The sequence below is a fragment of the Mytilus trossulus genome, chromosome 1, assembly GCF_036588685.1.
Source record: "Mytilus trossulus isolate FHL-02 chromosome 1, PNRI_Mtr1.1.1.hap1, whole genome shotgun sequence".
NCBI lineage: Eukaryota > Metazoa > Mollusca > Bivalvia > Mytilida > Mytilidae > Mytilus > Mytilus trossulus.
This window is the reverse complement of record NC_086373.1, coordinates 63,332,174-63,359,602: the sequence shown is the minus strand read 5'-3', so window position 1 is coordinate 63,359,602 and position 27,429 is coordinate 63,332,174. Positions and strand designations below refer to the sequence as shown.

Below are 27,429 nucleotides of genomic sequence, written 5' to 3'. Positions count from 1 at the left end.
TACAATATAGAGTTGCCTTTGAGGTTATACAAGCAATAATCAATCATTCAGATACATGTTCTATATAAATAATACATTGTAGATTGATTGAAACCAATATAGTATGTTGATCTTCTAATCATTGCAGATATAAAACAAAAAAAGTTATAATTTGAGTTTTTCTTTACTATGTTGAGTAAAACTATACAATTAGTACCAGATAACAACTATCACTATAGTACTTGGAACAAATCAAGTAAGAAACAATGTTTTATTTGGTAAAAATCACAGAAAACATGATAGGAAGGAATAAAAACATGGTCAGTCTTTTATGGCATTAGTGGCAACACACCACGGGAATGAACTCTCTATCACATGAGTTCTAAATGCTACAAAACAGTTATTTTTTCACTCATTGATGCTTGTTCATCATCGGTAACTTCTGTCACAAACAATGGCGCTGAGAGAGCAGCCATATTTGCTTGATTCACTATTCCAGATGCAATGCTAAAATGTCTAAATTTTTCTTCTTTTCGGCTCTTACAAAAACTACATAAACTACATTTGATATAATTTAGAATTGACAAAACTACGTACAGTCCTGGTATAGTAAACATTGTCCATATTGGAATAGTTGATGCTAAGTCTGCCGCTGGTTTCTGAAGTGTAAATCGTATAGCTGCCAGTACGATGAGGCAGTTTAAACTAGATGTTTCCAATGCAAGTGATTGACAAAATGATGTTTTTTGCCTGAATATGATTCCTAGAACGTACGCCATGATAAATCCACATAGTGGAAGCAGAAGTGCTGCGAAAAAGGCCCAACCGTCCACAGGATCAAAGACGTACATATTGATATAAACTCCTAGTGTGATATATAGAATAGTTGCTAGCAGTAAGAATGGTTTTATTATCCATGTCATTAATGCGTCTGCTACAACAGGTTTAAACCGGTTTATAACCAATCCAGCGGTGTAGGCGAAAAATATAGATGCCAGCCATATTTCAAAATTATATATTGGAATAATTCTGATTCCCTGATTACTCTGAAAATACTGTCCCAGCACAAAAATCCACAGTGGAGCTGTACCTGAAAGCAGAAAGAATAAAGCTGATTGTAAACATGTAATTAGAAAGAGTCTTGTATGAATACATAAATGAAAACATGTACATGTATTATCAAATTATGAGAATCTTTTGTGTAGTTTTTTAAGCTGTATTTCTTTTGGTTTTCCATGTTAAATGTCTTTTGTACTATTATTTGTCTGTTTGTCTTTTTCTTTTAAGCCATGGTGTTGTCAGTGTGTTTTTTTATTTATGAGTTTGAATGTCTCATGGTTACTTTTGTCCCTCTTTTTGAAGTAATTTGTGAACAAAAGCTGAAATGATGCTATATACCTAAAGGCAAAGATAATTATTTACATAGATCTACATGTAATGCTTGTAATGTCATACTGTAAGGATAACTTTATTTTGCAGAGTTTTTAAATTGAATCAAATCAAGTTCTAAAGGATCAAGCTATATTCTGTAGCTAGCTAGGGGGTCTTTTTTCTGTTACTTTTTTATAACTTAACGAATCTCCCAAGAGAAATATGTTTGTTTAGTACAAAAAACAAAAAATCGTACCAAAATGGCAAAAAGTAATCACTAAAAGTTAATTTCTAGCTTTTGGCATTAGTTTCAATAAATCAACTCTATACATAAAAAGATCCATCCTAACCACTGGGAAATTAAGTCGTATGGATGTGGCTTTTTAATCTTTGGAAAAAATACAAATATAGATATCTTTGAAATGTCAAACCTTTCATGTGCTAGAGGCTTAAGTATTTTACTTTATCAATATATCTCTGACCGTCAAATCTTTCTTTTACTTGCGTCAAATCTAAGTTGTGCTTGCGGCAGGAGTATTTTACTTTATCAATATGTCAGTCTCTGTTGTATAGACCATAAATAAACTTAATTTAATTTGTGGTTCATGCCAGTAAAATGTTATTTTACATTTATTACATTAGTTCTTTGTTTGTATTGATAAATTTTAATCAGACTTTATGAGTCTGTGGTTATAATACAATTGTTGCCTTGCTCAGAAAGATGTAAAAAAAAAAATACAAATTACGTCTCTTTTTTACTTTTTCGTTGTAAAGGCAAGGTATCAAATAACATATTACCATTTTGTATCTGTTAAAGTATAAATAATTAATTATAATGTGTTGAGGTTGGATAAAAAAAAGGTGTGGAAACTCATTGCTTTCTGACATATACAAATGGGAAAAGGGATAAAACTGACAGTTTTTTAAAGAATTCCAGAAGAATCTTTCAGTCTGCTGATCACAATTGTTAATTTCCCCTTGATGAGTTGCTAAAACATATATTGCAAAGTTACTTGTAATGAAATAAAGAGATGATATGTCTAGCAGGTAATTTCAGGCATATCTACTATTAGTGAATAATAGATCTTAAAAGATATTTAACAGTTAATACATCTTGTGCCCTGACATGTTTTTATATAGTTTTTGAAACACAGAACATATGTATTTATATTTAAAAGAATGTGTTAAGGTATGGGGTTTGTTAAATTTCTCATGAAATTAATTCAGTTGTAAGGTCTTTAAAAGTTATCTCCCCTTTTGACTATTTACACTGATACATTATAGTTATGGGACTTTGTTCTCACAAAAATATAAACTTAACACCTTTTTCGTTTGATGGAAAGATAGTCTGAGAATTGATAATACTGTGTTTCCTTTAGATCAGAGCTTTTGAATTTTTGTCAGTTAAGAGTTATAGTACTTTGTGATTGAAAAGTGTCTATCATTTTCAATATAAGATGATTTTATTTTCCTATTGGTATAATACTCTTGATTTTTTTAAATGCTTTGTAGAGATTTTTCTAGATATCTTTCAGTTTTAACATAGTTGTAGGACATCCAGAACATGACCTCTGCAGTGCTGCAAGCATGTATAAATAATACTTGTCAGTGCAGCAAAAGACATAATTATATAGAATATTTGAAAAGAGTTTTTATAATATTGTCAGGTTCCCACTCAATCCTAATGTTAGTTCTGATTGATTTTACTGTGCTATCAATTGATTTAATAAATAATTGGTTTCAATTTTTCAATATTTAAAATTTGGATTGTCTGATACCAATCATCAGCAATGTTGAAAAATTTTACAAATTTATTGATCTTGATATTTGATAATGTTCAGCTTTGATTTTGTTTGTCTTAATGTAAGATTCAATGTATGGCCTTGTTGATGTCAAAATTGTGATGATATATGAATACATAGATGGATGGAGCTCTAGTAAACAATTTGTATCTGTTAGCTAGGCTGGTTTTAAGCTTCTGTCCCTATTGATTAGCAGTAATTGCAGTTTTCAAATCAATGGAGAAAAATTGGTTGGCAGTTTTTGTCCATAATTGGTCTCTTGTAGCAAAACAACTTGTCTCAGGGCCATTACTGAAATACAAAGTAATGAAGTAGTTTTCTGCAAAGAATCATAGATTTTTTTCCACTGCAACTTATGGTGACCTTTCTCCACTTAAAATAGACAGAAAGATTTAACTATGTTTATGAAGCTTTTTAAACGTTTTGAAATTTTGTCGAAAATTTAACACATTTTGAATTAGACTTTCTGGCATTTAATAAAAATTGAAAGATATTGTCAACTTTAACTTTACAAATCCTTTACCCAGAAACTGCAATGTTGACAGAGAATGCACACTCTGTATAGATATGTACTTAATATGGAGGTGCTGATGAAACTTTGCTACTTGAAAAGGGGAAATTCACAATGGGAGTTTCAGCTGCTTGTGCAGTAAAGCACTGGTGGTATTTAAGGAAAAAAAATTGTGCAAAAAGTTTTGTTTGATGGTAATTTTCTTGCTGTGTTGCTCTGTTGTTGCATATTGGTTAACTAGCAACTTGTATTAAAGCTATTTATCTAAATTTTTTATTCATCAATCGCGAAACTGTCATTTTATTTCCTGTTTATCTGTGCACATACAGAGCCCTCCCTTCTCTTTTATTGTCCTCAAGAAGGACAAGGTAAAAGTACTGTTGTCAGTGATGTTGGGTAATTTTTACTGTGAATATTATACTTGTGTTTGTGGATAATTCACTTTGAAATATCTCTATATTCAGTCAGTTTTAAATGAGAGTCAAATTTATTAGAGTGTTCTATATAAATAACTCCACTAGGAATCCCCTAGATTTCACCATGATTTGCATATCACAAGAAAAAGTTATTTTTAATTGGGACACCATGTTTGCACTGTAGAAATGTTATTTTTAACTGAGACACCATGTTTGCACTGTAGAAATGTTATTTTTAACTGAGACACCATGTTTGCACTGTAGAAATGTTATTTTTAACTGAGACACCATGTTTGTACTGTAGAAATCTTTTACTGTTTTTAGCATGAAAGTGAAATATTATCTGGCAATTCTGTGTAATTATAGTGTCAATGTTCTCATCCAATTGATTGTTTTACTTTGCTCAACAAAGATTTATTTAATTTAAAGTTGTATTTTGTAAACATTTCCAATTAGGTCTGATAACACATCTGTTTTTAGAAAACATATTTGCTTAGTAGTTCTTTTTTTAGGAAAGTAATAGAAAATCCATACTTATTTACTATTTGTATGGCCACCACCATCAGTGAAACAGAGAGTCGTTACAGTGACGTTGGTTGTAAAGAGTCCCTTGTGAAATCATGATTAATTGCTGTTATGAGAATAAGTTAAATTTATAATTGGATATTTATTCTATGTAAGGATTGGCGTCAGTTTCCTTAAAGGATGTTATTTAATACACTCCTTAAATTGTTTAAAAAAAAGTAACTGGTGAACAACTGTTGATTGTGTTTTGATTCAAGACAAGACAGTAGACAAAATTGAAATTGAATTGTATTTCCTTTTGTCTTCACATGGTTAAGTTAGTACCCAGTGATCTATTCAGAAGTTTCAAAATATACCAAATATAGCTAATTTCTTAGATAATAACATCTGTTAGGAGGCAGTGGCAGATCCAGATACTTTCATAAAGGGGGGAGAGGCACTGACTGCCCTTAGAGTGGACCTGCTCCAGTCATGCTTGTTGATTCCCCGTAAACTAGTTATCAATCAACTATTTTTTTTTTCCACAAAAGGAGGCCTCCCTGGATTAGCCTATGGAAGACACTATATACAGATATTGAAAAAAACACTGTGTGCAAGTTATTTTAAGGAATGTATTTTTAGCTCACCTGGCCCAAAGGGCCAAGTGAGCTTTTCCCATCACTTGGCGTCCGGCGGCGTCGTCCGTCGTCCGTCGTCGTTAGCTTTTAGAAAAATCTTCTCCTCTGAAACTACTTGGCCACAATCATAATTGGAGTACCTAGTTTAAAAAATGTGTGGCGTGACCCGGTCAACAAACCAAGATGGCCGCCACGGCTAAAAATAGAACATAGGGGTAAAATGCAGTTTTTGGCTTATAACTCAAAAACCAAAGCATTTAGAGCAAATCTGACATGGGGTTTAATTGTTTATCAGGTCAAGATCTATCTGCCCTGAAATTTTCAGACGAATCAGACAACCCTTTGTTTGGTTGCTGCCCCTGAATTGGTAATTTTAAGGAAATTTTGCTGTTTTTGGTTATTATCTTGAATATTATTATAGATAGAGATAAACTGTAAACAGCAATAATGTTCATCAAAGTAAGATTAACAAATAAGTCAACATGACCGAAATGGTCAGTTGACCCCTTTAGGAGTTATTGCCCTTTATAGTCAATTTTTTACCATTTTTCGTAAATCTAAGTTATCTTTTACAAAAATCTTCTCCTCTGAAACTTTTGGGCCAAATTAATCCAAACTTGGCCACAATCATTATTGGGGTATCTAGTTTAAAAAATGTGTGGCGTGAATCGGTCAACCAACCAAGATGGCTGCCATGGCTAAAAATAGAACATAGGGGTAAAATGCAGTTTTTGGCTTATAACTCAAAAACCAAAACATTTAGAGCAAATCTGACAGGGGTTTAATTGTTTATCAGGTCAAGATCTATCTGCCCTGATATTTTCAGACGAATCGGACAACCCTTTGTTGGGTTGCTGCCCCTGAATTGGTAATTTTAAGGAAATTTTGCTGTTTTTTATACGACCGCAAATTTTGAAAAAATTTTCGTCGTATATTGCTATCACGTTGGCGTCGTCGTCGTCGTCGTCGTCGTCGTCGTCGTCGTCCGAATACTTTTAGTTTTCGCACTCTAACTTTAGTAAAAATGAATAGAAATCTATGAAATTTTAACACAAGGTTTATGACCATAAAAGGAAGGCTGGTATTGATTTTGGGAGTTTTGGTCCCAACATTTTAGGAATTAGGGGCCAAAAAGGGCCCAAATAAGCATTTTCTTGGTTTTCGCACTATAACTTTAGTTTAAGTTAATAGAAATCTATGAAATTTTGACACAAGGTTTATAACCACAAAATAAAGGTTGGGATTGATTTTGGGAGTTTTATTTTCAACTGTTTAGGAATAAGGGGCCAAAAAGGGCCCAAATAAGCATTATTCTTGGTTTTCGCACAATAACTTTAGTTAAAGTAAATAGAAATCAATGAAATTTAAACACAATGTTTATGACCACAAAAGGAAGGTTGGTATTGATTTTGGGAGTTTCGGTCCCAACAGTTTAGGAATTAGGGGCCAAAAAGGGACCCAAATAAGCATTTTTCTTGGTTTTCGCACCATAGCGTTAGTATAAGTAAATAGAAATCTATGAAATTTAAACGCAAGGTTTATGACTATAAAAGGAAGGTTGGTATTGATTTTGGAAGTTTTGGTCCCAACAGTTAAGGAAAAAGGGGCCCAAAGGGTCCAAAATTAAACTTTGTTTGATTTCATCAAAATTGAATAATTTGGGTTCTTTAATATGCCGAATCTAACTGTGTATGTAGATTCTTAATTTTTGGTCCCGTTTTCAAATTGGTCTACATTAAGGTCCAAAGGGTCCAAAATTAAACTTAGTTTGATTTTAACAAAAATTGAAACCTTGGGGTTCTTTGATATGCTGAATCTAAAAATGTACTTAGATTTTTGATTATTGGCCCAGTTTTCAAGTTGGCCCAAATCGGGGTCCAAAATTAAACATTGTTTGATTTCATCAAAAATTGAATAATTGGGGTTCTTTGATATGCCAAATCTAACTGTGTATGTAGATTCTTAATTTTTGGTCCTGTTTTAAAATTGGTCTAAATTAAAGTGCAAAGGGTCCAAAATTAAACTAAGTTTGATTTTAACAAAAATTAAATTCTTGGGCCTCTTTGATATGCTGAATCTAAACATGTACTTAGATTTTTGATTATGGGCCCAGTTTTCAAGTTGGTCCAAATCAGGATCTAAAATTATATTATTTATTGTGCAATAGCAAGTCTTTTCAATTGCACAGTATTGTGCAATGGCAAGAAATATCTAATTTCACAATATTGTGAAATAGCAAATTTTTTTTTAATTAAGAGTTATCTTTCTTTGTCCAGTATAGTAAGCAAGAAATATCTGCAAGAATTTTTTTTAATAAGAGTTATCTTTCTTTGTCCATAATCAACTTAAATCTTTGTTATATACAATATACAATGTATATTCACTTTTTACTACCAACTGATAAATTTAAATAATCTTTACCATTCAGTGATAACAAGCAGTTTTTTTACATCATGTATTTAAATGAGTAGTAATTGTTGCAAACTCCATTAGAATATTTTAATTGAAATTAGTTTTGGAATAAGGGAAAGGGGGATGTGAATAAAAAATTGGGTTAAATTTTTCTCATTTGAAATTTCATAAATAAAAAGAAAATTTCTTCAAACATTTTTTTGAGAGGATTAATATTCAACAGCATAGTGAATTGCTCTAAGAGAAAACAAAAATTTTAAGTTCATTTGAATACATTCATTCTGTGTCAGAAACCTATGCTGTGTCAACTATTTAATCACAATCCAAATTTAGAGCGGAATCCAGCTTGAATGTTGTGTCCATACTTGCCCCAACCGTTCAGGGTTCAACCTCTGCGGTCGTATAAAGCTACGCCCTGCGGAGCATCTGGTTGTTATTATCTTGGAATATTATTATAGATAGAGATAAACTGTAAACATCAATAATGTCCAGCAAAGTAGGATTGACAAATAAGTCAACATAACCAAAATGGTCAATTGACCCCCTAAGGAGTAATTGTCCTTTATAGTCAATTTTTAACACTTTTCATAAAATTGGTAAATTTTTATTAACATTTTCCACTGAAACTACTGGGCCAAGTTCATTATAGATAGAGATAATTGTAAGCAGCAAGACAGTTTATTACAGTAAGATTTACAAACACATCACCATCACCAAAACACAATTTTGTCATGAATCCATCTGCTTCCTTTGTTTAATATTCACATAAACCAAGGTGAGCGACACAGGCTCTTAAGAGCCTCTAGTTTCATGTTAAAATGAAATAAAAGATGGTTGTCAAAATTTTAAATGCTGGTACAAAAATGTATTATCAGATAGACATTATTTCCTTGTGTAGAATCAATATATTACATGCTGAGGATGCTTTAGATATAATGATTTAGGTCAATAAATCATGATGTAGGTCAAAATATAATGATGTCCAATACTACTTCTGGTACTTAGTGGTTTGAGTTATAAGGATATCCTAATGTCACATCCTTTGCTGTAGGGAAAATTGTTATAATTTTGGTATACTAATGGTTTTTATATTTTTGCTGACCAAAAACCACTAAACAAATTTTATAAACTGCATGCAACTTTAGAAAATTTTAATTGCTTTTATTAATATTGCAATTGTTGAACTATATTAAATATTTATAAGAATAAATATTGTGAATTCAGAAAAATTTGAATAAAAAAATTGAATTGGAAAGTTTTATTTTTGTGAAACTTATTTCAGTTTTCAATTTTTGCAATAATAACACATAGCAAACATTTCTGAATTTACAGAATTATAGTAATTCAGCAAGGAGAGACATTTGTTATATATCATTTAAGGAATGACTGTAATATTTTTTCTGTCTATTCGAAATAACATAAAAAATTTGGTGCACACTGAATAACGTGCGTAGCAGGTTATTTAACAGTGTGCACCACATTTTTTATGTTATTTCGAATAGACAGAAAAAATATTACAGTAATTTTATATAATTTAATTATAAATTCCATTTTAAACCATAGAAAACCATGAAAAAACGTTGATGAAGTCACGGTCACATGACTAAATTATGTCTATGGGCTCATATCAAAATAATGTCAGCCAATCAGAAGACGAGTTACATCAAAAATTAAATTATATCTTCTTAGAAGTGTTTTTTTCCAAACTACTTTAATTAGTAAGATGAAATTTAAATATATTTTTAGAGTTATGTATAGTTTAATGTATAAGGCATAGGCCAAGTTATGACTCATGATGTCAAGAATTGTATCCAAAAAGTTTGTTTCTTTAAAGTCATCACTGATAGGATAATTAAAATGTTGAACGTGAAAATTATAGATGATAAAATATTCTGTACTGGAACTGTACTCTCCAACTTCCATACATCTTGAAAACTATTAATGTTAGAATCTTACGGTACAAGAAAATCTCCTTAGTATAAATGGTATAATCCTATTTACTTACTTATAAATATTTCATTTCATTTGTAAGATGTAATTAAAAAAATACCATGGGAATCGCACAGTGCAGTATGGGTATTAAATATGTCTAGCATGGTCAGAGAGATAATTAATGATTTATTTGCTATCCTTACTTGACAGTGAAAGTTCTGCTTACTAAGACATGTAGCAAACCCATCATGTTTGGATGGCTGATATTGCTTCATCTTTGTTTTCTGTGTAATGTTTTGTGTACCTTGTTTGTCATCAACTTCAGTTTTGTGTTTTATTTTGGTCATAATGAGTTTTTTTTTACATGGCATAAAATAATAGTTTTACATCGCAATTTAAAAAAAAAGAGAGGTTCACAGCCACTCATTACTTAACAAGCATGGCTATACTGGTGGTCATGTTCATTGTAAGAAGTTTAATACTTACCAAATATGGTTAGGATCGGTGATGAGGTTCATTGCAAATCATAACTTACTAAGCATGGCTTTGATGGTTATAACCCTAAGTGGACTGGGTTAACTTACCAAGCATGGCTATGATATTTATTATCCTCATTAGAACTAAATTAACTTACCAAGCATGGCTATGATGGTTTTGACCCTTATTCGGACAAAGTTAGATAAAATTGAGAATGGAAATGTAAACTTACCAAGCATGGCTTTGATAGTTATAACCCTCATTAGAACTAAGTTAACTTACCAAGCAAGGTTACAATGGTAATGAGATTCATTGTGACATAAGGTAACTTCCCAGGGCTATATATCTTTATTCTCTTAAACCATAGTACAATGGTACAGAGACATATACAAATAAATGAATATAGCATAAATTTTAATTACAAATGTAAAAGTAGAGACATAAAGTGGTTACCCAGGAGATTCTAGGCATTTAATAATAATTCTTAGAAACTATGATGGTTATGACCCTCTTTGGGACTTAATATTAAGGTTAACAAACATGGTTTTGATGATTTTGACCCTCATTGGGACTAATTTTACATCCAAGTATGACTTTAATAGTTATGAGATTTATTGGTACAGGTACAAGTATTAAGATAACTTACCAAGCATGGCTACAATGTTTATGAGACTCATTGTGACGTAAAGTAACTTACCAAGCATGGCTACAATGTTTATGAGACTCATTGTGACGTAAAGTAACTTACCAAGCATGGCTACAATGTTTATGAGACTCATTGTGACGTAAAGTAACTAACCAAGCATGGCTACAATGTTTATGAGACTCATTGTGACGTAAAGTAACTTACCAAGCATGGCTACAATGTTTATGAGACTCATTGTTACAAAAGGTAACTTACCAAGCATGGCTACAATGTTTATGAGACTCATTGTTACAAAAGGTAACTGACCAAGCATGGCTACAATGTTTATGAGTTCCATTGTGACAAAAGGTAACTTACCAAGCATGGCTACAATGTTTATGAGATTCATTATGACGTAAAGTAACTTACCAAGCATGGCTACAATGTTTATGAGATTCATTGTGACAAAAGGTAACTTACCAAGCATGGCTTAAATGTTTATGAGACTCATTGTGACATAAGGTAACTTACCAAGCATGGCTACAATGTTTATGAGTTCCATTGTGACAAAAGGTAACTTACCAAGCATGGCTAAAATGTTTATGAGACTCATTGTGACATAAGGTAACTTACCAAGCATGGCTAAAATGTTTATGAGACTCATTGTGACGTAAAGTAACTTACCAAGCATGGCTACAATGTTTATTAGATTCATTGTGACATAAGGTAACTTACCAAGCATGGCTACAATGTTTATGAGACTCATTGTGACATAAGGTAACTTACCAAGCATGGCTACAATGTTTATGAGATTCATTGTGACACTGAGTGGAAGATCAGATTTACTAACTATCACAGCCACGTGGCCAAACCCACCACCCGGTACACATGCCACACATAACAATCCAAATTGTACATTTCTCTCCAAATTTAGTATTTTGGCAATACCAAAGGCAAGCTGAAAAAAGAAGACATTTTTCATTCTTGTAAAAATAGCAGAAAAAGTTTGTTTTTTTTTGCCCCATTTATGGGCATTATGTTTTCTGGTTTTCTGCGTCTGCTTGTCCATTTTTGCAGCTTCAGGTTAAAGTTTTTGATCAAGATAGTTTTTTATGAAGTTAAAGTCCAATCAACTTGAAACTTAGTATACATGTTCCCTATGATATGATCTTTCTTATGTCAATGCCAAGTTAAATTTTTGACTTCAATTTCACAGTCCACTGAACATAGAAAATTATAGTGCGAGTGGGGCATCGGTGTACTATGGATACATTTTTGTTTTTTCTTGGTGACTAAATGACAAGGATGTAAACAATTTAGGTCACTGCTATTTGGAGGGTCCTAGGGTAGTTCTTTATCATTTGCTGAAATAACTTTAAAGTTTGCATTTTGATGATTATGAAAATTGGTGGCACTGGTACATGTATTTTTATACCCAGGAAATCCACAAAAATAGATATTCAGTGTGTTTTTTCTTTTTAATCTCATAAACCATTATCTTTGTTAACAGTATTCTATAAAAATGAACAAAAAAAACAGATCTTGGTTAATTTGTTTAACCTTTGTTGTTGTTTAATTGAAATTTGTCCAACATTTTTTTTTTAAACAAACCAAGTTTTATCAATAAATATGAAATATAGATGTCGGATGATATCATAACAAATTATAAGAAAATATGGCATTTAGTTTTTACATTCATTCCTTTTACTAAATCAGTTCTATTTTCTGTTACATTATCTTAGAAAATATGTAAACAAATCATGAAATAAATCATAACTTACCACAGGCATAAGTAAGAACTGGCAACAAAATCCTATAAGAAGTGACACAGGATATTTTAGCTGTTTTTTAATACTATCTGTATCCGTCACACATCCTATGCCAAAACTAATCAGAATAGCTACGGCAGCAGCACTACAGTCAAAAACAAAATCCGCTAATTTTTCTGCTCGTACAACTTGCACATTATATTCTGTGGAGGACAATTGTTTAGAATAGCCCGCCTTAGCCATGTCAATGCTCTCAGATTCTAAAAGTGTCAGTAAAAAAGTCACATAGCCAATTTTCATTGCCTCTATTGTAAAGTTATGGTCATTATTCAATTCTACTTGCATAGATATTGTTTCCTGTAGTATCGGTGTGCGTACGAGTCGTTTCCGTCCCTGTACCATGCGATAGGAGACAATACTGGCCACATTGTGGTCCGACGATGTGACGGTGACAAGCAGTGAGGTATTTAGATGGTCATTATTCTGTATTAGATTCCTATTCCCAATACTGTCATTTAGCACATTAGGAAATTGATGGTCGACATTGCAGCTGAAGTTAACAGTCTGATTGGAATTTACCAGCAAATCATTGATTGAAGGTGGGCTGATGTCAAAATGGAACGTTCCATTCAAATCGGAAAAAATGGAATAAGGAGAAGGCTGGAATGTTGTATTTAGATTGATTGAATTTCTGTGGATTATTCTGGTCAGAGAGGATTGAGTTGGAGTGTATAAGTCGGTTTTAATATCAACAATGGAAATAATGGTCTCTGTAATGGTCATGGCATTCATTTTATTGACGAGCACCAGTAAGATGTGTGATGCAAGGAATAAGGAAGGCATGCCTGAGATCTTTGGCATATCAAAACATCCCATTTATATAAAAATCTGTGTTTCTTTAATCTGCTATTGATTTTTGCATAGAATTTGTGTCAGTATTAAATTCATCAATGGAATGAACATAAAAATCACGAAAAAATCGATTACGTTTAAATGTCTTTGATTATGTACAAATTAATTATATCCTAGCAGATGATAAACTATAGCATTGATTTTTCAGGTACTACCTTGCATTTCATACATGTTACATTTCTGTAGCTAGTTTTATATCGGTTATGTTATGACGATAGTAGATTACGTAAATACAAGCTTATTCCATATATATCTGTATATTTCCTGCACACGGTTCCATTAACCTTTATGAATCAGTTCACACAGACTATCTGCTGGTATTAGACAATCAGGCAATGTGTTTCCTGTGATTATAGGTTTATGATGAAATGGCTTTAGTTTTATGATCCTATATCATTATGTTACTATTCTCCAGAGTTACATATTGGCTATTATAGTAACTTGATTCCTTTGGTGTTTATTCTCTGTAGAAAATAGTATATCCATTGATATTTATAGAACTTTAACAATAATGCATAATTTTCATCTTTTTTTGTATCCCTCACTGATCACAGGTAGATGATGTATACTTTTCCAATTTTCTATCCCTTCTGCATTTTTTAAACTTTATTTTAAATTTCCATTCTGTTGTTCCTTCCTCATGTTTAGAATAAAGATGGTATCCAAATACTTTGTTTTTCGCCTTTTCCAAACAAACTTTGCATGGTTTAATGAAGAAGAAAATAATATTTCTGCTGAGTTTTTGTAATTAACAGTATCTATCAATTGAAGACTTTCATGCTGCTATCTATGTTTCTGTGACCTGTAATATATTGATATAAAAAGATTCAATCTCAGAAATTACTATTGAGATGGTTAAGTGATTTTTTTCCCAATCATATTTCCTCGCTTGTAATTGATATTGGCTAAGTTGTTCTGGATTTCCGTGATAAAAATGTAATATATTGGAATAAAATGAGAGAAAAAGGTATCAAATGGCCAATGTGAATAGATTTGTTGTATATTGATCTAGGACTCTTGTGGAGTGTTTTCCCCAAAGAGTGATCTCCCATTAAATGTTAAATGTAATTGCAGTTTTCTCCCCTTGTACCAGGAATTGGATTACTTATCATCTTAGTTTTGAAGGCTTTTATGTTCTTTAAATATTGTAAACATATCCTTAAAATTAGAACCAGAAGTTGTGTACATGAAAAGTACATGACAAGTACATGAACATTTTTAATGTCAAGGTCAGAGTTCAAAGAGCATGGTTTCCAGGTAGAGATGGGAACAAATTTTACAGGAACAATCAAGCTGTCCATTTGCAAAGGATCAAGGGTCAAAATAATTTGTAAAAGGAACATTCCCAAATGTATAAAGTTTTATGATCACAATAAGGAAGATGAGAAACCTTCTTCAGAAACAGAGATTTGTCCTTACTATGCAAAATCAAGATATGCCTGTTAGTATGATTTCAAAGAGGTACCTAAAGTATGTTATTGCTAAATTTTAAAGATGTTTCTAAAGTGTTTTCTAAAAACGAAACCATCATAATCTGTTCCCCCCCTTAAAATTTTGATAAAACAAAACGGATCAAATAGAAAGTCAGCTGCATGTTGCTTTCTCATGAATTTTTTAAGATCAAAATAATAACTTTTTTTTTCTTTCTGTTGATCAATCCAGCATAGACATACTCATGAAGGGGGTTCAAAAGCAAGTCTTGCCAAAATTTTAAAAAATTTAAAGAATGTTAACTGGTTAGATTTAAATAATTTTCATTTGATTCAATTTTAAGAAACAGGTTACTGATATCTGAGTGAAACCTGCATGAGTCAATGTAAAACTAATTTCAAACATTATTGAATGTTCAGAGTCAAGTATGTCAAGGTTTTTTTTAAGCACTTGAAGAATTTTTCTTTTAGCAGAGATGTTCATGTTATCAGTTTTCGTGTACTGTGAGATGGATGCATGGGGTTGTTAAAATCTTGGTAATATCTGTTTATGTGATCTGTCTTTTTTTTAAAAATTATATAGTGAATTCAGAAATTTTTACATTATAATGGACATAATTAGATGATTTGATATATTCATTGTGACTTCAATAATGCCTTTTTTATGCTTTATAAATTTAAAAGGACCCATCAAATTTTCAAAATAATTAAAACATCACAAGAATTTCTGTATTTACAAAACCCATGGTTTTAAGGCATCTACAATACGGTATCCAGCTGCATATGGTATCCAGCTTACCAATTTTTGGCATAACATTCTAAAGCTGTGAGGTGTAATTTTCAATGTTTTTTTTACTACAAACACAATTAAAGAATTATACGACATCTACTTATTTGTATATTTATAACATCAAGGACCCATTGATTATTTTATAATTAACAAAAACTAAGCATGTATTGTAAAATAGTCTGTCGATTGGATATTCTTAAACAATGATTAAATTATCATTTCAAAAACTCTTTTTTCACACTGATCATTTGTGCAAGATGATATAATTACGGTTAATTCATTTATTTTATATATTTTACCATTTTTTATCTCATGCCAAAAATTTGTAACTGCATAGTGTATTGCACAAAGGCAAAAAATTGAATTTAAATTCAAATCATTTAACCCAATTTAAGTTGTTTGACTACAGTTATTCTGTGTCAGAAACCTATTATGTGTCAAATATTTAATTACAATCCAAATTCAGACCTGTATCAAGTGCTAATATTGTGTCCTGCTCCATTTTTGCCATAACTGTTATTGGTTGAACCTCTGCAGTCGTATCCAACTGCACTCAGCAAAGCAGTTAATTGTGCATTGAAATGGTATTTTCCTTAATGTTTGATTCACAGAGTTGCCTAAGTCTGCATACAAGCCTATGGAAAATTTAATGTTGAGTTTTGAATTTGTGGTTTTCCTACACCCATGAATTTAGAAAAGTATTTGTACCCAAAGAATGAAATTTTTGTATACAGTATGCATCTTCTTAAATAAATTTCCTTTGAATATTATTATTTTGGAATTTAAAAAAAAAATCCAGTTTCACAACCCATAAACCTGAAACCGTGTATAAAATCTAACAAAAATCTTTGACGTCATCTATTTACTGTAATATGACTTAAAAATGATGGTACAAGTTTTCATCATTTTTATTCCTTTAAGTATAGCCACTATGATGAAAAGAGGCTTTTCTTCTAATCTTCATTTCCAACTTTTTTTTTAATACACTTTACTAATTGAAATTGTATCTTGAAAGAAGAATTCCTGTGTAAATTTAGTACCTGAGTATTTGTAACAGGAAAGGGGTAAATAATTCTTAGGTGAAAAAACTCTGACCATCTTTAGTTCACTATTTTCATTGTCGCCTACACATCAAGGTCAATGTCTTGCATTTTCTGTATTGCCTACTTGCTTTATTGTCATTTAGTATAATAAAATCATCTGCAACTTCTTCTAATGCAATTGATAGAAACCACCCAATCTTGCTCACATATAATTCTACATAAAGGGAACTGGTGCACTTCTCACCATGCCGCTTAGGCTACAGTAATCAATACATGTAGCCTGTCAACACTGAGATTGTGAAATTAAATCCCACTTGTGATAAGGTGCGTTTGACTTGAATCTTAATTTACTAGGATTGACAGTTTCTCTCCAGGTACTCAAACTTTCCCAACCAATAAAAAAGGGTCCTCCATGATATAACCAATTATATTTATAAAAGTAATGTTGATCACCAACAACAATCAGACTGTGCAAGGGCTGTTTAGCCAGAAAGGTCGTTAAAAGCTTCCATTTGTTGTACAACAATCAGTTGTCTTGATCTATCCTATCTTTGTTGGTCTTTGCCAGGTTTCCAATAGCTATACATATTCGCAATGTGACTTTAAAGGGAATTCTGGAAAGCATGTACAGCCTTTAGCCCCTCCACAGCTTCTCTAGAAATCAACCAAACTTTCAGTCAGGCTTTTCTCATTTGAATTTTTTAGCACCTTGATTTCAGGGGTAACTAAAGCATTGGACTAATAAAATATGCCATTCGATAAATATGTGTTGCAGGTGACATATGTCTTCATGAAAGATTTATTATAACATTGCTTTTAATGATTTTTATCCATTTTGCATGTGAAATTGTATGCCTGTAACCCTCAGTCTAGTTATTCAATACATCACCTGATATAATGAGAAATATGTTATGAGGGTGTATTTAAGGGTTATTTTCGTGCAAAGTGTTTTGTCATTTTTATTTCATGTGCAACTGTGAAAAGGGTTCGTTATTTACCTTGTTTCATGAATTCATTAAAAAGATCAATATACAAGAAATTTTTTATTGTTTGTTCATCGTGAAATGGCTCTTTTATTTCGCATTCTTTCATGAAGATTGTTTTTGTTTTGTATTTTAGTGACAATCCTATTGTTGGGATTTTAGACCAATAAAATTCTTATTCTTATTCTGAAGAAACCCCCCTTTTACGCCCCCCATGTAACAGCAAAGCATTATTTTTTTTACAAAGTTAAGCTAAGTTTGCTTTGTTTACTGCTTCAAGCCACTCCACTATTAGTTTTGTGAATAATTAATCACGTTGAAATCTATAGTCAATGTTAATTGAAATTCCATGTTGACCAAATTGTTTCATTAAAGTAGTTATTGGTAGTTTTGATCCATCATTAATATTGAATAGAATCTCAGATTTAATATTGGATACCAGTCTAAATTTCACACTATATTGATACATCGACAAGACTTTTATCACTATTATGACAGCAGCCAACTCAGCATTAGCAGATTGAAATTTCATAGATTTTTAATTTTTATAAAAAGCTAAATGATTTCTTCAGTATTGCTTTGAATATTAAGAGCAGACTGAAAATGGAGATTTGATATATTTATCAGAGAAACAATAACTGACAGGCTATTATTTGAACTTTTATTTTTAATTATGGAATTTGCATAATTTCTTGTGCTTGAAATTTTTAATAAATTCCATGTTTATTTGGTATTATAATGTTTTAAGCTGTTCATAACACTTTCCATACAATGTATTTTGTATAGATAGTGTTGCGCGCCGCACAGTACATTCTATTGAAAATGTACTATCTTCTTTCTAATAGAAAGTGTTGTGCACAGCACAGAACATTAAAGTATAGAATAAACAGGGAATTTATTAAAAAAAATTCAAACCAAGAAATTATGTAAATTCCATATAAATTGATAATAATTCCAAGTTCAAATAATAGCCTGTTAACTGAGAATGAACAAATTAGAACTAGAACATAAACCACTGATGATTACTGTCTTCGTTATAAGTTTTGCTCATTGTTGGCTGTACAGTGACCCATAGTTGTTAAATTCTACATTATTTGGTCTCTGTTTGAGACTTGTTTCATTGGTAATCAAATCACTTCTTATTTTGATATTCACATTCTTTCCCTTCAATTCATTCAAGATTTTGCAGACTCAGGGGTATTATAAGAGGTTATCGTTTGATATTTGCACTAAAAGTGTATATCTATTTTGGTTAAGTTATGTTGTTTTGTTGCTATCTCATGATGTCAACTAATATCTATTTTTGAATCATACATAATACAACGTCTTGTTATAAGAAAATGTCATATCATAAGTTCAAAAAGTTTGGCAACAACTCACAATAAGAGTTCAGTTAGTAGCTTGTAGCAAAAGAAAAAATGTAACTTTAATGCTTACTTTTTATTCTTTATATCCAACATTCTGAAATGCATAATGTCACGAGCATACCAGATGAAGATTATTCAGAAACACATGTTGTATGCACGAAATTATTTTGTTTGTTTTCATATTTTTGGATCTTGACCTGTGAATACTTAAGTTACAGCCATCATTCATTGTACCATTATATATAGAAAAATAACTTAAGGTATGGGAAACATTTGAAAATGGAAAATTTTGTAAAAACAGAAATAAAAAAGATGCAAATACTTATCTGTAAGAGAATAGCAAACTACCTCAAGTACATGTGTATATTTAATGAATGTGTTTTACTGTACATTCGTGTATGAAAAACATGTATTTTATGAAGGAATGTATCAGATAGTTTTATAATGGAATGAAAGGTTAATATAAAGTCACACAGATTTTTTCTTACCGCAGTTCTTTTCTTGTCATAAGAAGGTAAGGGAGGTAATTATTACCATATTGTTTTGAATGTTTAGGGACAAGCATAAACATAAATGTATCTAGTAATTAGCAGTATGAGAACCAAGCCAAATATTTGTTTTTTCTACTAGCATGTCAAAGGCTGTGTAAACAGTTAACAGCTGGTTATAATCTAAGAAATATACTTATTTTTTATCCACGTTTTGATACAATTCATATGCTTTTCATTTTGCCAAAAAATGACAAAGTTTTCATCACACCATTAGACAGAATTTTCTGTGGTATTATCAATTACTTACATTGTTGTAATCCATTAAGCAAATTGGACACGCTTCAGAATTAAGGATTAATCTTTTACATTGCTTAGACAATTTATAGGTGGTCCCCACTATGAATTACTCTAGGTAGAACTCCCTTATGCACTAATTCAGTGTCCTTGAGGGACTTAAAAAGGGCAAAATAGTTTCTAAAATTCAAGTCTACTGCTCTGTAAATATTTGTTTGTGACTATACCTTTTTTATATGTTTGGTCGGATGGAGAGAAAGAAGGCATGCTAATATGACTCTTGCAAATAAAAAATTATGTATGCAAATAATCCAACAGAGACTAAAGGCAGAGGTTGGAAACAGCAATAGCTCACCGTAAAGCCTTCAACAATGAGCAACACAAATACCAAAGAACTGTCTAAATCACTTCACTTTTGATATATTAGCAGTTTATAATATAAATGATATATTATTAGGAAAACTTTCTGAAATATGATACAATATACAGAGTCTAAAAGAACACTTGTGACGTCTAATTGATCAAGAACTGAGTCTTATTTATGAATTGGTGGAGATATATTCCTCTATCATGTTAATTTACAAATAAATCCCTAATGATTATAAAACAAGTCTCTTAGCAAAATGTTTGCTATACTAATCTGCTACTAATCAAATGCATTAATGAAGTCAATTGTTTACTTTATTATTGTTTAAACATCAAACGCACCCAAAATAAACATTTACTCCTCTTTATTTCAAAAGAAACTACTAGTATAAAAAAATTAGATGTTTAGATTTGTGACTGATTATGATTTTATTATATATTTCAATTATGAAATATTTATTAACCGTTTTGATCAAATTTCTCTTTGAAAACAACTGATGTAGAATAAGATGAATGGATTTATATTAACCAGACATTAAGTGCAGTTGCTGATCATGATGACGTATAGAACACCCCCCCCCCCCCCCCCCTTTATCCTGCATTATGGAAACCCCCAGTTTTAATAATGGCTGCATCTACCCCTGAAGTGTAGGAGATGGAGTTATAATCTAATTATATACATCCTTTGGACTCTCTCATTAATAATCATGCCACACATATTTGGTCACTTTATATACCTGGTATACCATTTTTTGTACTTTCTAGCAAGAATTTTCATAATAGTTGGGCATACCAAATGTATCACTACGCTTTGATAACTGCTCTCTCACAACAACAATATTTTTTTATTTTTTTTTTATTACATTCTTTGAATGAAAAAATTCTTTCCACCTAAATACGATTGTTTATTTGATTTGATAAATAATATTTTTTTCGAATCAATATATAATTAAACACTGGTAGTAACTCGTGAAGAAACATTTTGCCATGTGACAAATTATAGTTGACAAGTATTGGTATTTCTTTGCTATGAGATAATGTTTGTTTCATAAAAGTAATTTAGAATGAATCTAACGTCTAGTTAGTACTGTCACATCTGATATTCTATTGATTTACATGGAGATTGTCTTTAACTACTTAGAACCCTTACACATATACATTAGTGTCATGTAATTAACGGTATGACGCAAGGATTGGAGTAAGATAATTGTAACCTGGGAATACAGCCGTAGACTCACGATCGGTGAATGATCTATAGAATTAACATGATCAAATTGGACTGATACTGAATATAGAAATATTTAATTATATACCACAATCCCCCTTATTAATGGGTATTGAAAATTTTGTACGAAGTTCAACTGAACCAATGTTAGTACACAAAAAAACTATTTGTACTTTTGCAACATTTCAAGTACTTTTAAGAACTTTGTTTTTTGCTCCTGTAAAAACTTTTGGTGGAATAATAACTATATATGTCCAGTCTAACCAATATAGAAAGAGATCCATTATGATTTCTCTATTTGTGTGTCTGTCAGTGAGTGTCAGTGTCCATTCTATATCAGTAGTGTACTGTAAAGTTATAGTCCTATAGATCATTTTTGGACTTGATTTACATGGAGATTGTCTTTAACACTTACACATATACATTAGTGTCATGTAATTAACGGTATGACGCAAGGATTGGAGTAAGATAATTGTAACCTGGGAATACAGCCGTAGACTCACGATCGGTGAATGATCTATAGAATTAACATGATCAAATTGGACTGATACTGAATATAGAAATATTTAATTATATACCACAATCCCCCTTATTAATGGGTATTGAAAATTTTGTACGAAGTTCAACTGAACCAATGTTAGTACACAAAAAAACTATTTGTACTTTTGCAACATTTCAAGTACTTTTAAGAACTTTGTTTTTTGCTCCTGTAAAAACTTTTGGTGGGATAATAACTATATATGTCCAGTCTAACCAATATAGAAAGAGATCCATTATGATTTCTCTATTTGTGTGTCTGTCAGTGAGTGTCAGTGTCCATTCTATATCAGTAGTGTACTGTAAAGTTATAGTCCTATAGATCATTTTTGGACTTGATTTACATGGAGATTGTCTTTAACACTTACACATATACATTAGTGTCATGTAATTAAAGGTATGACACAAGGATTGGAGTAAGATAATTGTAACCTGGGAATACAGCCGTAGACTCACGATCGGTGAATGATCTACATAATTTACATGATCAAATTGGACTGATACTGAATATAGAAATATTTAATTATATACCACAATCCCCCTTATTAATAGGAATTGAAAAGTTTTGTACCAAGTTCACTTGAACTGATGTTTATAATACATGAAAAAAGTATTTGTACTTCTGCAGTATTTCAAGTACTTGAGAACCTGTTTTTTTAAACGCTAATGTTACAGTAACACTTTTGGTGGGACAATGAATTTATATGTCCTATTAATCGATGTTGGAAGGGGATCAATTATGTTTTCTTTGTATGTGTGTCTATCTGTTTGTGTGTTCTATATCAGTAGTTTACAATAAAGTTGTGGTCCCATCTATGTGGTTTATTGCCCAGGAGACAATTCTTCACAAGATACCATGACACAACAGTTAAAAACTATAGGTCACAAATCTTTAACAATGAGCAAAACCCATAGAATAGATTGTCTTTAGAATGTGAAGTGTAAGAATTATGCCAGATAAGATTTTGACCAAGATTTGATATAGATATAGGAAGATGTGGTGTGAGTGCCAATGATAAACTCTCCATCCAAATAACAATTTAAAAATTAAACCATTATAGGTTAAAGTACGGTCTTCAACACGGAGCCTTGGCTCACACCGAACAACAAGCTATAAAGGGCCCCAAAATTACTAGTGTAAAACCATTCAAACGGGAAAACCAACGGTCTAATCTATATAAACAAAACGAGAAACGAGAAACACGTATATATTACATAAACAAACGACAACTACTGTACATCAGATATGTTTCTCTAAATAAGAATATTATGGCTCAGGGGTAATGTATCCTATTGCTACACAATTGTGTTAATGTTTGTGTCACTACACTCCTGTCTCTGTCCTAATATATAATATGGAAGAAAAACGCTCATGTTTAATTGTTTACTGAATCAGTGCAAAAGTATGCAGACTGGCACCTTGAAAATCACTCTCAGGTTTCTGAGAAAACTCCCAAACTTCTCAACAAGTTAAAGATAAACGCTTTAAAAAAAGCATATCACCAGCTACAGCTCATATACTTATATAATATTCATTAACTGAAACTTATATCTCAATCTCATATAAAACATGAAAACAAGTTGTAAGGGTTTGCAGATGAATTGTTATTATGAACAAGGTGTTGAAGACACACATTATCTCAGCTTTATTCGTTTCTTATGTAATTGTTTTGTTTCCAGGTGGTTGTTTTTTTGGTTTCTTTAGATTTAAACACAAATGATTATTAATGATTTTATTTTACATTTACTGTAGTTCAAACATAAATAGCAAATCTAGAGAGAGAAAAAAAATAATACTTATGTTTACATAATCAGAAAATAAAACACTTTACAATAAGATATTTACCAAAATAAACAAATAAACCTGTGATATTCTTATCTTCAGCTGCACAGATAACAATTAGACAAGATATAAAAAAACATCAAGTGGTATATATTAAGATTATATAACAATTTCATCAAAAGTTATCAATTTCAATGTCATATAATTTCCTAAAGAACTGCAGAAACAAATGTAAGTTGCAAGGGAATTTTTGTTTTTAAAAAGGAACAACTGAAACACTTGAAAAGTTAAATTACTATACAATTACTCTTGTGAACTAACGTTTTTTTTTAGTGTGCAATTTGCATTACTATAAATGCAAAGGTTGGTTAAAATTAGTTCTTGGATTATTCAGGGAAGTTGGTCACACTTTTGTGACCCAAAAATGTAGCTATGGTAGTTAAAGATGAATAGTGCATGTATTTGTGGAGAAAAAAAATACATGTGGCACTCACAATAACTTTTAATATCATTAATTTCCCATAGTAGAATAAATAAGTCACTTATTGAGGATTCAGGACTTGCACTTACCTTACTCAATTAGATTGAATTTAATAATGACTCCCAAAATAAAACACATTTAAGATTATTTGATACCAACTTGGTTGTAAAGTGATATGTGTTAACCAATAGCGTGAAGAAATTAGAGTATTCAATTGTACATCAATTATGCTTGTTGAGAGAGAGAAGAACAAGTATGTCACATGAATAAGAGATCAAATCATTATATGTTGACTTACAAATTGAATTAGAATCAAAGACTACAATTTAATAAACATTTTCTTGAAAGAATTGGTAGATTGTTTCTGGCTAAATGTCCAGTGGCAACTGTTTCATGCATATATAACATAAGACATTACTAATATAAGACACATAATAGGTAGGTTCTGTTAGGTTAGAAGAAGATTTTAAGATTAAGCAGGGGCGAATCCAGCCATTTTAAAAAGGGGGGTTCCTAACCCAGGACAAAGGGGGGGTTCTAATTACATGTCCCCATTCAAATGCATTGATCGTCGAAAAAAAAGGGGGGGGGGGGGTTCCAACTGCGCCTGATGTTAAGACATTATATCTATACTGGAAAACAGGGGAAATATTTTACCTTGTAACAGGACATGGATTGACCCCTAACAGAGTTGTGCAAGAGTTCTTTAACATTCAGAGAAATCAGTATTCTCATTACATAAGCATTAGATTTAAAGTAACTAGAAGAGCAGTTAGGCATGAATATTTGAAAACCAAATTTAAAAGTTATTTGCATTTTCCATCTACAAATGCATAGAATGGTAAAATAAGAAAAGTAATGAGAGTTGTAGATTAGATTGAAGCAGTACTAATAAGTCAACTAGAATGTCTTGAAATATACATAAGTGGATGGAGAATAAATTGCTGATTTAAAAAGAATATTTTTATAAAGTTAATTGTATCAATGATTACTTGCAATATTAATAATAACTTAGAGAATTTATAATCTTAACCTGAAGATGACCTTACCTTATTTAATTATGTTTTTAATGAATCCATTTCTAACACTTCTTGTAATATATAAAGAGGTTGCTAGGTTTGAGTATGATACAAACAACAATATTAACCTTGTACAAAAATCCTAATGTACTGTACACCTGTATGCATGGTGCATCTGAGACATACAGATGTTTTCTCTCATTGCAATAATTATAGCACTCGATCTACTGTATCCTTCTCCTAAGATATGGCCTCCCCTCTAGAGTACCTTATCTATATTACTTTATTATTATTTAATTGATTTATACTTGGCAGAAATCATACATAATTATCTCATTATTACAGGGATAAACAACATAAATATACTAGGAGAAGAAGTTTGGCAGATTATCCAATCGATCGATTGATTGGGGAGCGATATAATTATATAAGAAGGGTATTTTGGCGCTTGTGATTCTTAGAGATACTTTTTTCTCTTATTATCGTATAATTAGCTAATTAGGTATATTGTCAATCTAGGTAATATGTTACTATATATATTGACTATTTTTAGTTAAGCATAATCTTAAGTTCTTTTTATGCTCTGAAGAATGTTTGATATTTGATTTTTGCTATAAGTACCATTACTGTTTGCAGTATTTCATATCCTGAAATCTGTTGTTGGAATTTGACTATTAAGAGTATATTATTTTAGAATCTCCTTTTATAGTATCTTTTTTTAATTTACAAGGTTCTTTAGATACATGAAACTGCATCTAAATATAAAAAAAATAATTGTTGTACATAAACTTTTTATTTTGTCAGGACAAAAAATTAGATATACAATACAAATAAGATGTGGTATGATTGCACATAAGAAAACTATCTGCCAAAATTAAAAAAATTACATGTAGATGTAAGCAATTATAGGCCACCAATAATTACAGCCTTCAACAAGAGAAAATCCCATACTGTATAGTCAGTTTTAAAAGGCCATGACATGAAAACTAACAGCCTAATTTGTATGAAAACATCTTCAGAAAAACAAATATAACAGGAACCTGACTGACTTCAGGCTCCTGGCTTGGGACATTTAGCACATAAAGAAATTTATTTTTTGGAGAAAAGTTAATATGTGGTTCCCCTACTGTGGATTCATTATTATTTGTAAGATACCAATTTTTTGTAGTATGTAGCAAGAAATCAAATATCCTTACAGCTAATTTCCTAATGCATGTAGAACAAAACTTTGGTTAGCTTGCTTTCTTTGTTTGTATATTGTACAATCATTAGAATAACACCCAATTAAATTCAAATATGATATATACAGGTAAAACTATGCCTATATAAATTGGTTAAAGATGCCAAGCTTGAATAAACAGTCATACAAACAAAGCAAGCAAGCCAACCAAAGTTTTGTTCTACACGCATTAGGAAATTGGCTGTAATTGACCATTTTTTTCTTGAATCCACAAAATTTTCTACCCTTAATGAAAATTTATAAATTCACAGTATTTCATAGAAAACCGAGAAAAGTTATTACCCTTTGAATAATGTCATTGATAATCTCACGATATTTAATCAAAATTGTATTTGTTTAAAGAACACCTAAATGTTATTGTAAAAAAAAGAATGAATAAATACATATGATAAAAAAGTAATAGTATGACGTTTGTAAAGTCTTTCTAACTTTATCAAAGAAGCACGCTACTTAACAAGTCCATACTTAACAAGTAGTAGAATTGATAAACAGTAAAAACAGAACCTGTGCACTTACTAAGTATATATATACAAAACACCTTCTAAAACGTTTTCAGTGGCTATAACAATTAAAGTCATTAGCATCAAACAAATTTAAAGATGTATATATAGTGACCTCTTATAATTCAATAATATTTGAAAATGAAAAATCAATTTGAGTAATCATACTCACCAAGCTAATCGCATCCAATCTTTCTTGTATATAAAACTACATTTGATTATAACATTGATTTCGTCCAATATCTCATTAAACCCTATCTACATCAAACACTAAATTTCTTACCTGGCGTAGTTTTTCAGGCACGGAAAAAATACTTTCATTCAGTCATGCAAATGGTAGGGGGACCCTGATAATTAATTAAATCAGAATGGATGATGTTTGAGTAAATATCCATGATCAATGTTGATTAGAGCTTACATTGATGTGAAGTGAAGCCTAACCCGAACCTTTCCTACGATTCTTAACCATCAAATAATCTCATTTTTAGATAACTACTGTCAACAAATCGCAAGGGATTCTGAAGTTATCCTT

General features: G+C 31.1%; 2 protein-coding genes across 7 annotated transcripts in view; one reads left to right on the top strand and one right to left on the bottom strand.

Annotated features, from left to right (window-relative positions):
* Window positions 1–27,429, top strand: part of LOC134681697 (trafficking protein particle complex subunit 13-like) — a 77,555-nt gene that overhangs the window by 11,489 nt on the left and 38,637 nt on the right. The gene's annotated exons all lie outside the window — the stretch shown is intronic.
* Window positions 145–27,274, bottom strand: LOC134681638 (uncharacterized). 6 transcript variants are annotated; one of them, XM_063541314.1, is made up of 4 exons: window positions 27,181–27,274; window positions 12,449–14,150; window positions 11,454–11,625; window positions 145–1,090 (listed from the first exon to the last, which is right to left on the bottom strand). In XM_063541314.1, exons 2-4 carry the CDS (start codon window positions 13,310–13,312, stop codon window positions 369–371), a joined length of 1,758 nt encoding a protein of 585 aa, XP_063397384.1. In that variant the 5' UTR covers window positions 13,313–14,150; window positions 27,181–27,274; the 3' UTR covers window positions 145–368. The 6 variants fall into 6 exon arrangements, with proteins under 6 accessions (XP_063397384.1, XP_063397364.1, XP_063397395.1 ...); XM_063541294.1 differs by lacking the exon at window positions 27,181–27,274 and adding an exon at window positions 25,188–25,402; XM_063541325.1 differs by lacking the exon at window positions 27,181–27,274 and adding an exon at window positions 25,188–25,399 and having other exon boundaries at window positions 145–1,069.